The sequence below is a fragment of the Hemitrygon akajei genome, chromosome 18 (genome assembly GCF_048418815.1).
Source record: "Hemitrygon akajei chromosome 18, sHemAka1.3, whole genome shotgun sequence".
NCBI classification, from domain to species: domain Eukaryota; kingdom Metazoa; phylum Chordata; class Chondrichthyes; order Myliobatiformes; family Dasyatidae; genus Hemitrygon; species Hemitrygon akajei.
In genome coordinates, this window is record NC_133141.1 from 20,024,758 (window position 1) to 20,042,499 (window position 17,742).

Genomic DNA, 17,742 nt, shown 5'->3' on the forward strand with positions numbered 1-17,742 from the left:
GTGTAATATCTTGCGAACGGATAAGAAATTAGATGAAGGGAGAACAAATAATACAGCTGAAGCAAATCACGACAGAATACAAGGAGGTAATGTATGCCAAAGGGTTTAGTGGTGGGACTGCTGTAAATAACCTGCATTCAAATAGTTAATTCAATCTGGGATTAATTAAAAGTAACAAAATAATGTTAGAGGAACTCAGCAGGTCAGGCAGCATCTGTGGAAGGAATTGGGCAGTTGATGTAGAGGGGAAATCATCACCATCATCATTATGTGCTGTGTTGTATACGTGAGTGATAACGGTCTTTGACCATGATTGTTCTTGGCAAATTTTTCTACAGAAGTTGTTTACCATTGCCTTCTTCTGGCCAGTGTTTTTGCAAAATGGGTGACCCCCGCCATTATCAATACTCTTCAGAAATTCACAAGCATGAGAAAATCTGTAGTTGCTGGAATTCCAAAGTACACACACAAAATGCTGGAGGAAATCAGCAGGCCAGGCAGCATCTATGGAAAAGAGTAAACAGTCGATGTTTCGGGCCGAGACCCTTCCTGAGGTTCTCGGCCTGAAACGTCAACTGTACTCATTTCCATAGATGCTGCCTGGCCTGCTGATTTCCTCCAGCATTTTGTGTGTGCTGCCTTTCAGAGATTATCTGGTGCCAGTGGTCGCATAACCAGTTGTTCAAATGACCATCCACCACCTGCTCCCATGGCTTCAGGTGACCCTGATCGGGGGGCTAAACAGGTGCTTCACCTTGCTCAACGGTGACCTGCAGTCTAGTGGAGGGGAGGGAGTGCCTTACACCTCTTTGGTAGAGATGTATCTCCATCCTGCCACCCAAGAAAGGAAATAGCCAGTATAAAGAGGTGAGGGGAAGGGGTAGCAGGTGATAGCTGTTTCCAGGTGAGGAGGGTAAATAGGCAGGTGGAGGAGGGGAGAGTGGAGATAGTGGCAGAGGCCAAGAGGTAAGAGGTGACACAGGACTGCAGATGGTGGGATCTGATAGCAGAGTCTGGTGGAATATGGAACCAAATAATGGAGATGGGGAGGGCAGATGGAAACAGTGGGGGGGAGGGGACCCAGTGGGAGGGGTGTGTGGGTGATGGACAGATGGACTGGGTGGGGGAGGGGACCCAGTGGGAGGGGTGTGTGGGTGATGGACAGATGAGGTGGGTGACAATTGACAATAGGTGCAGGAGGAGGCCATTCAGCCCTTCGAGCCAGCACCGCCATTCACTGTGTCATGGCTGATCATCCACAATCAGTACCCCGTTCCTGCCTTCTCCCCATATCCCTTGACTCCGCTATCTTTAAGAACTCTATCTAACTCTTTCTTGAAAGCATCCAGAGAATTGGTCTCCACTGCCTTCTGAGGCAGAGCATTCCACAGACCCACAACTCTCTGGATGAAAAAGTTTTTCCTCAACTTCGTTCTAAATGACCTACCCCTTATTCTTAAACTGTGGCCTCTGGTTCTGGACTCCCCCAACATCGGGAACATGTTTCCTGCCTCTAGTGTGTCCAATCCCTTAATAATCTTATATGTTTCAATCAAATCCCCTCTCATCCTTCTAAATTCCAGTGTATACAAGCCCAGTCGCTCCAATCTTTCAACATATGACAGTACCGCCAGCCCGGGAAGTAACCTCGTGAACCTACGCTGCACTCCCTCAATAGCAAGAATGTCCTTCCTCAAATTTGGAGACCAAAACTGCACACAATACTCCAGGTGTGGTCTCACCAGGGCCCTGTACAACTGCAGAAGGACCTCTTTACTCCTATACTCAACTCCCCTTGTTATGAAGGCCAACATGCCATTAGCTTTCTTCACTGCCTGCTGTACCTGCATGCTTACTCTCAGTGACTGATGAACAAGGACACCTAGATCTCGTTGTACTTCCCCTTTTCCTAACTTGACACCATTCAGATAGTAATCTGCCTTCCTGTTCTTGCCACCAAAGTGGATAACCTCACATTTATCCACACTAAACTGCATTTGCCATGCATCTGCCCACTCACCCAACCTGTCCAAGTCACCCTGCATTCTCATAACATCCTCCTTACATTTCACACTGCCACCCATCCTTGGGAGAGGGACCCTCTGGGAGGTGTGTGTGGGTGATGGACAGATGGAGTGGGTGGAGGAGGGAAAAGGAACAGGGTGATGGAGGCAGGAGCAGGTGTAAGAGGAACTGGGTAAGTCAGGAAGAGAGAGAAAAGTGGCAGAAGGGTAGCAGTTTACCTGAAGTTGGAGAATTCAGTGTTCATCCTATCAGGCTGTAGACCACCCTGGACCTCATGTTTTGCCTGGGAAGTCTACTGGTCTCAGCCGCCACCTCCCTTATTTGGTTCCATACTCCACCTTCCTCTGCTATCAGATCCCACCATCTGCAGCCCTTTGTCACCTCACGGTCTCTGTTACTATCTCCACTCTCCCCTCCTCCAACTGCCAATTGTCCCTCCTCACCTGGATCCACCTATCACCTGTCACCCTCACCTCTTTATACTGTCCATTTCCTTTCTGCTCTTTCAGTCCCGATGAAGGTCTGGCTCATTGATAGAAAAATAATGGATGGCAGCCATACGCCATGTGATTTTGAAGTGGTAGTTGAGGAAGTTAAAAACACCTGGAGGTCTCTTAATCATTTCACTGTGATGTCCATATTCATTTTAGTACACACTATGCCTGAAGCAATGCAGATGACAGCCATAATTGGCTTCAAATTTGCTTATGGATTGAATTCACTATTTCAATTCCATTCATTACAATTACAGTAATCTGAAATTATAATTACATTTAGTTTAGAAACAAAACAAACCAATATTAAACTCAAAAACTTTCACTTGTACAGGCTCACAACATTTTAACAATAATCTTAACAATTGCTGCCATAGCAACCCCACTGCCCCTAATACATCACTGAATGAAATAGTACCCTGAATATTTTCAGTCACAAGCTGCTTTCTCCACTTATTTCATTCAAGACGCTCCATACCATCCTGAACGAAGAAGCCCACTTGATTGGCATCTCATCCAGCACACTAAGTATTCAAACCGCACCCCCCCCCCCCCACAAGTGGATGACTGCTGTGCACTGTCTGCAAAATGCCGATAATTACTTGCCCAGGCTACTGACAGCACCTCCCTACCTGTGATGTCTACCGCCAAGGACAACAGGCACAAGGGAACACCATCACCTACAGGTTCTCCTCCAATCACAATCACCCACCCCATCCTGACTGGGAAATAAATTGCTATTCCTTCATCAGTGCTGGGTCAGAATCTTGGAATTCTGCACTGTGGGAATGTAGTGGCTGCTCATAGCAATATGAGATGAACAGTAAATACTGGTTTTGTTGTCTCTGACATCCAATGCCAAAATAGAAGAATAAAGCAGAAGTCAACTACCCAGCAACAATGACTAGCAATGCTTGTGCTGTAAAACTTGTAATATACTCACAGCAAATGCATTAAGATCACTTGTAAATGTTAGAGATAATTACTGTAAATCAGGAAGCTTTTGTATGAGTCTGATTTTTGCTGACATTACATCACACCCGGGTGAAAGCTCTTTGTTCAAGAGAAAAACATGCTGGCTAAAGCATTGCTGTCTGTCTAGTGGGCCGCAGCCAGACTAAGGTCATCTGAGCCAGCCGCCATCTGCTTTTTAATTACATCAATACCATTCACGATCTCAACCACCATTACATCACACATTAAATCAACTTCATCTGCCCGGTCTAAACTCGGGCAAAGTCTACTAATATCTGCCTTGTTGGCAATGGCAAAATGAGATTTAAAATGGAGCTCTAATCCTGTAAGATGAGCTGTCATAAAAGTGCAATCCTCCACATTCGTCCACTTACCGTGTTGCGCAGGATTAGTCGATTGCCAAGCCTGCTGCCTTCTGACCATGTGTTTCCCATCCCTCACTGTGCCACTGGAACCCAGAATCTCCCTGCTTTTGCACTATTGGCATTTCTCCCATCATTAAGCAATCCATCTCTGCCAGAGCAAAACTGCTGCAGGGTGGGAGACCTCTGGATGTGTGAGAGCCTGGCTCTCTGGTTCCATCTGGGATTCCAGAGGGTCAGTAGGAGAAGAGAATTTTGTAAACATTGTGCGCCCTTTTGATTGTCTGCCCAAAATACCACCCAACAAGGTTGAAGAATTCTAGAATATAACAACAAGGATGTAATGTTGTGACTTTATGAATCACTGGTGAGGCCTCACTTGGAGTATTGTGAGTAGTTTTGGGCCCCTTAGAAAGGATGTGCTGAAACTAAGAGGGTTCAAAGGAGGTTCACAAAAATGATTCCACGATTAAACAGCTTGACTTATGAAGAGCATTTGATGGCTCTAGAATATATTTAGCCAGAGAATGGTGGATCTGTGTAATTCATTGCCACAGGCAGCTGTGGAGGCTAAGTCATTGGGAATATTTAAGGTAGAGGTTGAAAGATTCTTGATTGGTCAGGGCATGAAGGCAGAAGAATGGGGGAAAAGGATCAACCATGACTGAATGACAGAGCAGACTCAATAGGCCAAATGGCTTAATTCTGCTGCTATGTCTTACGCTCCTATGGTATTGTGTGCAAATGAGTAAATGGGCCTTCATTTCTTTTTGAATATCAAGAAAAAGTTCCAAGTTCCCAAGTGATTGACATGGAAACATGTTGTTCTTGGGCTGGAAGAGAGTCTACACCTGGTCCTCGGGCAGCTGAATGTCAGAGTCTTGAAAGGATGGGAAATAAATGCCAACAACCGGCCAGCTCACAATGAAGAAAGATCAGGCATGATCATGGAGCCTAAATTAGAGGAGGGCAGATTTGTCAGAGGTTTCTAGAGCTTGAGTGGATTACAGAACTCAAGAGGTGTAAGACCATGTAGGGATAAGAAATGATGGTGCCACACATGAGTAATATAGCAGTGAAATGCAAGAACTGAAAACAAACAATAATAGAACTAATTATTCACATCCTGAATGAACACTTGCTACCAGGTATTATTCATTAGGCAGATTTGCAGGATTTTCAATATAAATATTGCTACCCTGAAAGAAGCAGCTCTGTGTGTGTGTGTGGGGGGGGGGGGGGGAGAACAAACAGATGGACTTGGAAGACCCACGAGATATGATTTATTCTTGACGTGATGACTTACAAGTAGCAAAGCAAGGGGTGAGTTATGGCCAATGCTATGAGTGGGATACAAATGGCATCCCGTGGGTTTTTTTTTACTGCATTCAGCCTTAAACTATGTGTTAAAAATGAATTAGACCATACAATGGCATTAATTAGGTAAAACAGTGAGAAATGCTGAGTTTAATGATGTGCTGACTCATCGCAGTCTTGATTCAGTGGTAGTGGGTAGCTAGCTGAATTAGATTTAGAAAGGTAATTATTCTCAGTATTACGTGTACAAGAAACGTTCAAAGAATTGTGTGCAATTCGGACCACCCCAGTTTAAAAAAATTTATTTGCATTCGCTTAAATCATACAAGAGAGTGAAAGACTTTCACTAGATATGAAGCAGTAATAAATGGTCACAGACTCAGAGTTATCACCAGAATGATGAAGGGAACTTCCTTCAGTCAGAAATTATACATCAAGTGCTTTACTAAGAGTGGCCTTTAACACAGATGTAATGTTGAGGGTAAATATGTTAAAAGGGGGTATTAGAGGACATGGGGAGAGTGTGGAAAAATGGAGAGCTAGTCAGTAGCTCAGTTGAAGGGCGAGCATCACCTGAATGGACTTTTCCATGGTAATATGAGCGATTGTGTTCACAGAGCTGGTGAAAAGGGAAGGACAATGTTGAACTGTGGAAGGGTGATGGTTAATGAATACTTCAAAACTTTGTTTGATGATGTAGAACTTCACCTTGGATAGTAAATGAGAAAGAGTCCAGTAGTTTTAATTTTCATTACTTACTCATTCACGGAATGGAATGATTGCTGGCAAAGACAGTATTTAATGTGCAGCCTAATTGCCCTTGAGATGGTGATGGTGAGCCATCACTTGAACCACTGTCGTCCACGTGGGGAAGACACTACTCCTTTCTTGCTACTACCATCGGTCAGGAGGTATGGAAGCCTTAGGTCCCACATCATAGAATGACGGATTTCAAGTCAAAATGATGATGTGGAGAGGATTGTGACAGGGTGGTGTTGTCATGTTCCTGAAGCCCTTGTCACTGGTGAAGGTCGTGGATTTGAGAGGTGCTGCAGTGCCCATGCATGAACGTAGTCATATGAGTGTGCTTGATATGATGGATGGCTTTCCTTTACTTCACAATTCTTGATGAAATGTCCATGCTGATTACCTTAAGGCACCTAAGCTAAAACAACTGTGTCAGGTTTGTCCTTCATGTCAGTGCTTACACATTCAGAGAACAAACAGCTGATAAGACAGCACTCAATTGCCAAACTCTTGAGTTCAGATTGCTGAAGGTTGGTTGGTGGACCATGTTATCAGGACTAGAGCAAAGGGACCTTCGCTCTACATACTACTGTGCTTGCCTGGAACAGCGTTTAAGCCAGCTGTGAAAAATAAGCCTCATTCCCTAGAACTGCCACAAACAACAAGACCAATAAAAATAATCTCACCGCTAAGATGCTAATAAAACAAAAAAAATTGTATTAAAAGACTGTGAGTTGTCTGAAATTGAATTTCATCCTTGAACTCAAAGCTGTTAGCTGGCCTCTTACCAAGCCATTCCCTGCTGTATTGCAACTTATGACAAATCCTTTCAATCTCCTTCATTATTGGCTAAGTGAGAAAAATATCTTGAGACGTGTCAAGTTTCTTGTCTGATGTTCCTGCAATAAACAAACCCAATTACATGAAGAACAAGCAGTGTCTCACAACGTGCTGCCAGATTATGTTGTGCTCTAAGGCACAGTTAACCTAACAGAGCCAGTGCCTTATCATTGTTCAGCCATACCAGTGTTTATTGCCTTCATCCTCGGCTCTATTTGCCTTTTGATCTATCTTGACTCTGTTTTGTCCCCCATGCCATTGCTGATGGATGCTCAGGATGCTACATTTTCAATTTCCCCAAGGGCACAAGAAAACAGGAGCAGCAATAGGCCACTTAGCCTCTCAAGCCTGCCTCACTATTCAACATGACCATGCTGGCCTCATCTGTGCCAGTTTCCCATAACCCCCAGTCCCCTCGACCTTTCAAACTGCATCCACTTTGCAGTTTTGGGCAGTTTAGAGCTGGGGACTGCCAGCTGTCATATCTTTTATTGTATTATATTTGAAATAACTCAGCTTAAGTCCGTTTAATATCGCTGGTTTAAGTCCCTTAAGTTTCATCGCTTTCAAAATTGTATGTTTTGCTAGTTACTAATGAAGGTTCACATACATTTCTTTGACTTTTGAATATTATTATTGGATTGATCAGAGAGCGCATCATACAAGATAACTCCCCAGGCCTGGTTTCCAGCGGCGGCATCGGTTTGTTTGAGTAGCCGCTACAAAAACAGAGTTCAGAATAAAGTGTAACAGCTACAGAGAAATTACAGTACAGGTAAAAAATAAAGTGCAAGATCATAATGAAATAGATTATGAAGTCAAGAATCCAACATTGTATGAGGGAACCATTTAATAGTCTTATAACAGCAGGGTAGAAGCTGTCTTTGAACCTTTGAAGAGAGAATATACTGAAATGCGTGACCTCACACTTTCCCAAGGGCTCTCCCAATGGCTTGCTGGGATCAGGAGACTATGGTAGACTGCAAAGGCATGACAAATCTAGACGAGATTGGCAGGTAGCACACAATCTGCAGGTCAAGCAGCATCTATGGGGGAAAGAAATTGTCATTTTATTTTGGTCAAGAGTCCAGATGCAGGGACTCGACCTGAAATATTGACGATTCCTTTCCCCCAGGGATACTAAGTTTCTCCAACAGGTTGTTTGTTGCTCCAGATTCCAGTATCTGCAGTCTTCTGTGTCTCAGGATTGTCTGAGTTCTGGTGAGAAATTTTAATTAAAAAAAACAAACAAGGACATTCCCCCTCAACCACCGCCAAGAGCTGATGATTGTGCTCGTTTACCTCTCTGTAATTTGTGCAGCTCACTGTACACACATCAGCTGCATCTTTGCTATACTGTCTACACTTTAAAATGAAGTTCATAAGATCTAGGAACAGAGTTAGGCTATTTGGCCCATTGAGTCATCATGGTTGAACCTTTTTCCCTCTCACTCCCAATCTTCTGCCTTCTCCCCCTATCACTTCATGCCCTGACCAAAGACTTTCATAATGAAGCTCTTTGAGACATTCAAAATAGCTACAGTACACAAATGCAAGTTCTTTCATTCTTAACTGTTTAATTTCAGAGGACTTAGCTGAAAATAGTTCACCCCTGAGCTAGGGAACATAGTCTAAGGATAAAGCATCAGCAGGAAAACAGAAAATTCGGGAAAATTTGAGGAGGTCAGGTAACATCTGTGAAAATCAAAACCATTAATGTTCTGGAACTCAACAAGGAAGGAGAGAGACAAGTTAGTTGCTAGTTGGGGAAAATGTCTAGAACAAAGAGCATAGTCTGTGGCATTTTGGAGCTAAGAACAAGAGAATTTTTTTCGCCAAAAATTTCTGCCCCAGGCACTGTGCATGTTGTACTACTAACAAAGTTCAAAGCTGAAATTGATAGGTTTATTGAACCTAGGAGGTATTGTGATTGGGCAGAGCAATCTTGAGGATCTGTGTGGTCTGTTCATGTTCCTAATCCCTATGTTCCCTTCTTTCATTTAGTTTAGAACTGCATTCTCCCTGAAAACAGGTCAAAGTTTGGTCAGAGAGGTAGACTTTATGCCACTTAAATAAGGAAAGAGTGGTGGGGAGAGGCTTCGAGTGGGAATTCCAGAGTCGGAGGTGATAAATGAAGGTATGGCCATCAGTGGTACAGTCAGGGATGGGCAAGGATCAAAAACGAGAGGAGCACAGATATAGAATCAAAGAGCATTATGACATTGAAGTTAGCCATTCAGTCCGTTGCATGTATACTCACCAAAAATGGTGCTGCTTTAGATTCCTCCTATTTCCCCATCTTGGGATGTAGCCTTTTCAGTTAAGGCTCTTCAGGTACTCTTCCAGATGCTTTGTAAATGTGGGAAGGGTTTCAACTTCCTATAAGCAGTAAACTCCATTCTTTGGATGAAAACATTTTCAATGCTCCTTTCATCCTTTTCTATTTACAGGGCCTTGTAAAACTATTCATCCCCAACCATTTGTTCATATTAATGAATATTACAACCAAGGATCTTGGTCAATTTAACTGAGATTTAAATGCTGACCAGACTTCCAGTCCCTGCTGTTGCAAAGCATCCCCTTAGCGTGATGCTACCTCCACCATACTTTGGTGTTACCTGGCTGATGTGCAGAATTAGATTTATAACACACGTACCATTTAGCATTGAGGCCAAATGTTCTACTTTAGTCTCATCCAACCACAAGACCTTCTTCCACATCTTTACAGTATCTTCTTAAGTGGCATTTAGCAAAATCTTTACGGGCAAGGATATACATTTTTTTAAGCAAGGGCTTCTACCTTGCCAAGCTTCCATAAATACCCTTTTTGTGCAAGGCCTTAGAGATTGTGAAGCCTTGAACTTAATCTCCAGTTACAGCCATTGACTTCTGCAGCTCACTTAGAGTGACTGTTAGTGTCACAGTAGCCTCTCTTGCAAGTGCCATTGGTCTCCAGTGACTACGTTTAGAAGGGCACCCTGACCCAGACAGTGTGGCTGTGGTTTCATATTTTTCCACTTTTTTCACAACTGACTACACTGAGCTCTGAAGTATGTTCAGTGCCTTTGAGATGGTCTTGTACCTTCCCCAGATTTATGATTCTCTGTTATCATTTCCCTGACTTGCCTTGAATGCTCTTTTGTCCTCATTTTGGTTTGGTCTGTTGAAAATCTACCATCCTGTTGGACCTTAGAGAAAGGGGGGGGGGGCATTTATTCTTATGAATTCATTGAAAACAGGTGATCCTCCAATTTTCTACTTCATCAGATCGGGTGAGTTGCTAAGGTAATATACAGTATTGTTCCTGAGGAAAGTTAGTGTAGTAATTACAAAGGGGATGGATACTTTTCCATTTTTGATTTTTCGCACATTGTTGACAAATTTTGGAATTTTTCTTTTGATTTGACATGTTGCACAATGCTTTGTAAATTAGCTCAAAAATCTTGCTTCTATATATTTTAAATATTGAAAATTAGACAGTAAAATGTGAAAATATTTGTGGAGAAACAGAGCATCTGGCACATTAAATGATGTAACAAAGTTTTTGTCCCTCTTTACCTTATCTGATCAACACAGAGTCAAATTGGCTCATAATGATGGCCATTGATGTCACCTGACAAGAGACCCCCCCCCCCCCATCACTTCACTTGATTGGCAGTGTTACGTAACCTCGTAACCAGGTAACTTACCAGCAAAGATAGCGGGATCAGCTGAGTCGGATGCTACTATTTTCAAACGTTTTATTCAAAAAGGGGCACAAACGTATGGTTAATACAAAACATTCAGATCATATACATCGTCAAAACTCAATCTAAAACACCGGTGTAATAATAATCAATCAGAAATAAGCTCTATAGTTGTCTAGGGGTAATACTGAGTCCAATTGAAATATAAAGAGTCACTCAGAAGTTTGCAGGCTTTTCCCTTTTGGGAACCGCTGGGGTTTCACGTTGTGGAGAGAGAGAGATGGTTGAGAAAGGATAAACACTTGCCCGTTGTCTTTACAGAGCAAATCCTTGGAATCAGGGGAGCAGGCTTCCCCGTTGTTAGTTAAAAGCGGTCTTCCAAGGTTCTAGCCACAGATTCAAAATTCGGAATCTAACGCACGTGGCTTCCTTCAAAATGGCTTCCCGCTCCCACGGGAATCGGTATCGTGCTTCCTTGGTGTGTCTGAGGGGCCGTCTCTACAGCCTCTCTTTTATCTGGACTCACGGGGTCTCAGATGTCAATCAGGTTGAGATGATGCAATCTCTCCCCGTCACCCAGCTCACATTGCCCTGAGGGCTTGCACGTAGCCCCAGTCCCCAATCCACAAAGGTGTCTCCAAGAGACAATGGCCGTTATCCGTGGCTTTGTCTTGCTGAGGGCCAGGACACATTCCAGACCGTAAGGCTCTCTCTCTCTGGCGATTCTCCCAAAGGAGGGGGCTGAGGTCATAACAGCAGACAGACTTGCCAACAGCTGCCCTGCATCTCTTCAAGGGCAACAGAACACCCAAGAAATGGAGTGGCAACAGAATCACTGACACTAAAGATCCTTGAGAAGCTGGAAATCTTGAGCAACACACACAGTAACTCAGCAAGTCAGGTAACATCAATGAAAGGAAATAGACAGTTAATGTTTTGGGTCAAGACCCTTCATCAGGACTGATGAAAGGTTTCGGTGTGAAATGTTGACTGTTTATTTCCACAGATGCTGCCTGGCCTGCTGAGTTCCTCCAGCATTTTGTGTGTTTGCAACAGAAAACTGGCCTCCTCACCTAGCAGGGGAATGGAATGGCTCAGACCGTTCTGCTGCAAGAGGGGCATCATTCATCAGAGCAGACTTGCCCAACTGAGGGTGAAGATAAGGCAAGACCATCACTAAACTTCTTTGAATCTGGCTGCAGCTTGTTTCCTGGTATCCATAAGGCCATTAAGCATAGGAGCAAAAAGAGGCCATTTGGCCCATTGAGTCTGCTCCGATTTTCAATCATGGATTTTTCCTCTTTAACTCCATTCTCCTGCCTTCTCCCTGTAACCATTGATGCCTTTACTAATCAAGAACCTATCAACCTCTGCTTTAAGTATACCCAATGACTTTGCCTCCACAGCCATCTGTGACAATGAATTCCACAGATTCACCATCCTCTGACTAAAGAAATTTCTGCTCATCTCTGCTGTAAAGGGGGGGTCCTTGTATTCTGAGGCTGTGCCCTGTGGTCCTAGACTACCCCACTATTGGAAACATCTTTCCATGTTCACTCTATCTAGGATAGCTTTCAATGAGATTCTCCCTCATTCTTCTAAACCCCTGTACAGCCCCAGAGCCATCAAGCACCTCTCATACGTTAACCCTTTCATTTGTGGGATCATTCTCATCAGTCTCCTCTGGACCTTCTCCAATGCCAGTGTCAATTATTTCCATCCAGATTCAGATTAGTTTAGAGTGCAATGAACTTCTTTTTCACCTGAGCTCAAAAAGTAAACAGGATACACGGTAACAGCAAATCATAAACATGAGAAATTCTGCAATTGCTGGAAATCCGAGGCAAAACACACAAAGTGCAGGAGGAACTCAGCAGTTCAGGCAGCATCTATGGAAATAAATAAACAATCGATTCACTTCAGTCCTGAAGAAGGGTCCAGGCCAAAACATAGATTATTTATTTATTTCCATAGATGGCGCCTGGCCTGCTGAGTTCCTCCAGCATCTTGGGTGTGTTGCTTAGGGTACATGGTCATATTGAATACAACAGTAAATGAAGCAATAAGCACAAAACAGCAGAATAATGCAAAGCCAGCAATGCAAGCTGAAGTAGTGGAGAAAAGAAATGTTAATGTGACATGTAAATACAGAGGTGATGTGATCAGTTAGGCAGAAAAGGGGAAACAGAATATAATCCAGAGAGATGTGAGGTAATATATTTGGAGAGGAGCAACAAATAAATGGGGGAATGATTGACTGGTGTGGAGGAACAAAGGGAATGTACATTTCCAGATGCTTGTGGCTAGCAGGGCAGACCAGTAAAATGGTTTTAAAAAAAGGATATGACATGGTTTCCTTCATGAGTTGAGGTATGAAACATAAAACAGAAATCTTGCTGGAACTCGATGCTACACTGCTTAAAGTACTGTTTATGCACTGTGTTTAGTTCTGGGAAATGTGTTATATAAGATGTAATTGCATGAGAGAAGGCTCAGAAGAGGTTTACGAAGACGTTAGCAGGACTGGGAAACTAATTGTGAGGGAAGTTGGTTTGGCTGTGGTGGTTTCATTTGGAACACAGGAGGCTAGGTGGGAGAATTAATTTACAGTTGTCTTAATATGATGAGCTTACAAATAATAAAGAGGGAGAACTTAATGAAAGGGGAAGGCACTGATGTAAAGTGATTGGTATGAGGATCACAGGGGAGGAATGAAACGTACGTTTACCCAGAGGATATGCCCTTGAAGAATTGTGATGTACAGTGATGCAGACCCAGCATGGGAGATGGGATTGCACTAGGGAGCTCTTTATCAGCTGGTATGAACATGAAGAGCTCAGTGTCATAACGTTTCTATGATTTTGTCATACATGTCGGTAAAAATATAAATCAGGTGATGAGAAGTATATCGGGGATGTTGATAGAGGGTATTTCATTGCTTTAAGATCTTGTCAGTTGAAGGCTTCATGTGACCCAGTTAACCTTGGGCTGATCAGGAGGCCAGAACTGGAGGAATTTGGTTTCCTAGAACTGGCCATACCAAGGAAGCCACATTGCATCGTCCACCCTGTGATGACGCACTCAATGACATTTGACCCTTTTACGTTGCCAGGTGTTGAAACACAAACTCTGCGGTTTACTGAAATATGGGAAACAGCAGAAGAGGAACAACAACAACAAAGGAGTAACACTCAGCCTGGATGACATCAAACGCCATGCAAGTATTGTTTCATCGTGCCAGAGGTTGCAAGATATTTTCCTTTTCCATTACTGTGTCATGTCTTTGTGTGTCACACGGCCTCTAGGCTGCAGACTTCCTCCAGGCCTGGCAATGCCTCACAATGTATTCCCAAGCCCTGACTAAGCCTCAGATAATGAGCAGCAGCCCAGTACCCGTCTCCTGCCCTGACCTCACACAGCTGGGGCACAGACTCGCTCCCAGGTGACCTGCCAGGCTTCACATGGTGAGCTGTAATCCTACTACCTGCAGAGCAGGCCACTGACTTGCTCTCAGCCCTTTGCGCTGGTCCCACGCCACTCGACTGCTACAAGCCTACTGTTCTGTGGTTTGGGAACTGCCAGGCAGATGCTGACTTCACTAAGGGGGATCATTATTTCTTCCTCCTCCACTGTGATCATACCCATTTCCTTACATCAACATCAGAAGGATGAAGTGTACCCTGCGAGTATCTTAGTAGTAAGACAGTGGAAGGAAATGAAACACTTATCCCTTGCCAAGGGCACTGCTTTCCTGACATTAATAGATATTCATTGAAGCACATGAATTCAGGATCAGACAAGGATGCAGGGGAGTCCCGAAGGGCAGTTCCTGCAATCCATCGTTATGGAAATAACATAGGACCTGCTCTTCTCTGCTGCTCTGCTGATAGCAATTATTGCTCTGTAAAATGAAGATGCCAGCAGATAACCAGCGAGACAAAATGTACTTATTACAGTAATAATTTAGCTGTGTTGCAATTAAAGCCCCGTTCACAAGATTGGAAAGTTAACGTCTTCAAGCTACAGGTAATGAAATAAAAGTGACCACATCACAGAATCGAGAAAATAGAAAATACGGTAGAGGAACAGGCTCTTTGGCCCACGCTGAACTAATTAAATAGGTACAGTGATCAAATCAACTCACTCACCTCATTGGGAACTTGGATCACAGTAAGTCATGAGTGTATCAGGAGAACCATGTGCAATCATCTACTGTATTTCTTCAAGGCTGTGTACCTATATGTGATCAACTGTCTCTGGGCAACCTCACTACATCTCCAAACAGAATCTAATAGCATTCCAAGAAGTTGAATTGGGTCACAGAATCACACAACCTCACAGCACAGATGGGGGCAGTTCAAACCGTCCTGTATGTATTGGCTCCTTTAAAGAGCTGTCGAATTGTAGAAGAACACGGGCCATTCTTACTGGGGCATTGTCCTTACATTCTATGGGAATTCAGTTCAAATCCAGGTGAGGCAAATGCCTCCTCTCCCTGACAGCTGTCAGAGTGAGCTTGTGTCATTTCAATAACATTCTAATGGGGACAGTACACCAGTTGACTAATCTGAGAGTCCCACTCAAACTGGCCCTCAGTGTTGGCTGGGATTAGTAAAGGATCAGTGCAGGGGGCCACATGTTGGCCGGCCTGGACTCAATAAGCCAAGGATGTTATGTTTTGTAACTTCAGAACATTAAACTAATTCAAAGGAAAACAAGACAGTCGAGAGATGCCAGTCTAAATTCATTCTTTACTTTAAGTGAGGCATGCACGTATCGTGTGGTAATGTAGTGACGTATGCAATTCACATATTTATACATATAACCCATAATTAATTATTTAAATGAACAAGAATGCTTCATCAGTCAATATATTTACAATATTACTCAAAAATTACTGAAATATTAAATACACAACAGAGGGCTAACTGTCCCATCCTTACTCTGTGTGGTCAGATTTGGAGTATCCCTACCCGTGGTGAGCTAAAACCTTTTGCTCTTATAACAGAAGTATAACCTGAAGACTCAGATCTTGACCCCAACATTTGATAGAATCACAGTCTTTGCTGTCATTTTCCTGTTCACTGATGGAAGTTACACATGAATTTCACACACAGGCTGTACCCGCCCTGTACAGGAAATAGCACCACAGTTGCTGATCTGTCTCATTGTCAAAGAGTCAAAGAATTATAGAGCACAGAAATGGGTCCTTCAGTCCAGCTGCTCTATCCGACCAGGATTCCCAGCTTAGCTAGTCCCATTTGACCACATATTTCCCATATTCCTCTAAACCTCTCCTCAAGGTTGAATAAGTTAGGATTTTATTCTCTGGCGTGGGGAGAAGGAGGGGAGATCGTATAGAGGTATACAAAATTATGAAGGGTGTCGATAGGGTAAATGCATGCTGCTTTTTCCCCTCAGGTTGGGTGAGACTGGAACTAGAGGTCATGGGTTAAGGGTAAAAGGTGACATATTTAAGGGAAGTCTGAGGGGGAACGTCTTCGCTCAGAGGGTGGTGCAAGGGTGGAATGAGCTGCCAGCAGAAGTGGTGGATGCAGGTTCAGTTGCAATATTTAAGTTTGGATAGGTACATGGATGGGAGCAGTATGGAAAGTCATGGTCTGGGTTCAGGTAGTTGTACTAAGCGGAAAACATGGCCAGCATGGACTGGATGGGCCAGAAGTCCTATTTCTGTGCTGCAGTGCTCAAAGACTCTATTCACGTACCTGTCCAAATGTTTTTAATATATTAATGTACCCATTTTTGCTGGTTCCTCTGGCAGCTCTGGCAGTTTTCCATATATGGACCACACTCTGGGTGAAAAAGTTGCCCCTCAGGTCCCTTTTATATCATTCCTCTCTAATTTTAATCCTATGCCTTCTGATAGACAACACTACCCTGGGGAATAGACTATCTACACCCCTTATGATTTTATAAACCTGTGTAAGATCAGTGCCGGCCTTGAGAACGGAGGTTCCTGAGTTTGATCCAGTGATAGACCGCTTCCGAGTTCGCTCTCCATCCATGCCGGGTTGATGTCGAGCTCACAACTCGACTTTGTAAAATACACTGCCACCTCCAGTTTAAATTCCTACGTGGAATATTGTGGAGGATCAAATACCCAAACCATGGCTTACCCATGCTCACAAGCTGGATTCTGATAAAGGAACAGTATTTTTGTTCCCATCTTTCCAGAACAACAAGCCAACTAGAATTCCCATTACATTATCCTGCTTCTGTTCAAAAATGTCTGATGTGCGGGGAATTTTAACACAGAAAATGGGACATTGGCAACCTTTTGACTGTTGGTGCATGGAATTTTCTTTTCCTACACAGAACCCATGTGAGAATCTAAGGAGCCACCCAGCGGGAATGACGTACCCAGCGAACATTCTACCTCACCACCCGCCCCGCAGCACCTTCGAAGACTTCACTTGCTGATGGCGGAGCCTGACAATTGGCGACACCCACAACATCCACTTATCTCACAGTTCAACGAGCAGAAAGGAGATTGGACTGTCCACGGAGATTGGGGCTGTCCAATCCTGACCTACCAAAGTCATTGAACAAACCTTCTGGAGACACATTCAAAAGCAAAACGACAACCCGACTATGCGCTTGAAACAAAATGGCAGTATTGGGGATGACTGTTCCGTGGACTCCACTCACTAACTTTTCAAAAAAAAAAGAAAAAAAAACAACTTTTTTCTCTCATCTAGAGTCATATTCCAGTTTTGTAAAAGGGATTTTTTATTCACTCTTTATCGTAAATGCTTATGTAGGCCGCTTGTATTATCTTGTGTGATCATGTTCTTAAGCTTAATGAAAGCATTTAGATCCCATTTCTCATCTTGTGAAATCATTTGCTGCAGCAGCTCATTCTACCGTGACAGCTTTTGTTCATGAGTAGCCTTTCATCCCTTCACCAAATGGTCACTTCACACTATAGTTCCCTTGCAGTTGGTGGAAGGCACCAAAGAGGGGAAGAGTGGTACAGGCTTGATTGATGGGTTTGTGCTGAATTACTCATTGGTCGCATAACCATACAGGTTCAGTCCATTCCAACACTGAGGGAGCAGCACCGCACATGGTAAATCAGTGGATGATGGCAACGAGAACCATCAATTCAGGTTGTAAAGACAGCTGGTACCTCATCCGTTTTGTACTGCTGCCCATTTGGTGCTGCATCGTGTTCTTATACCCTTTGAAGAAAAGATGCAGATTCCTGTCTTCAGTGAATGCTTGTGCTTCTGCAGTGCCCAGTGCGGTACCCCATGTGCTTTCCCAGCCCAGTGT

The 17,742-nt window shown here is 43.5% G+C and overlaps 1 protein-coding gene across 3 annotated transcripts in view; it reads left to right on the forward strand.

Annotated features, from left to right (window-relative positions):
* asic1b (acid-sensing (proton-gated) ion channel 1b) overlaps nt 1-17,147 on the forward strand; it is an 857,627-nt gene extending 840,480 nt beyond the window's left edge. For all 3 annotated transcript variants that reach the window (XM_073071028.1, XM_073071027.1, XM_073071029.1), the window contains exons 9-10: nt 13,559-13,663; nt 16,783-17,147. In XM_073071028.1, coding sequence (XP_072927129.1) covers nt 13,559-13,663; nt 16,783-16,887 — 210 coding nt within the window. In that variant the 3' untranslated portion in view covers nt 16,888-17,147. The remainder of the gene's footprint in view (nt 1-13,558; nt 13,664-16,782) is intronic.
* The last annotated feature ends 595 nt before the right edge of the window (nt 17,148-17,742 follow it).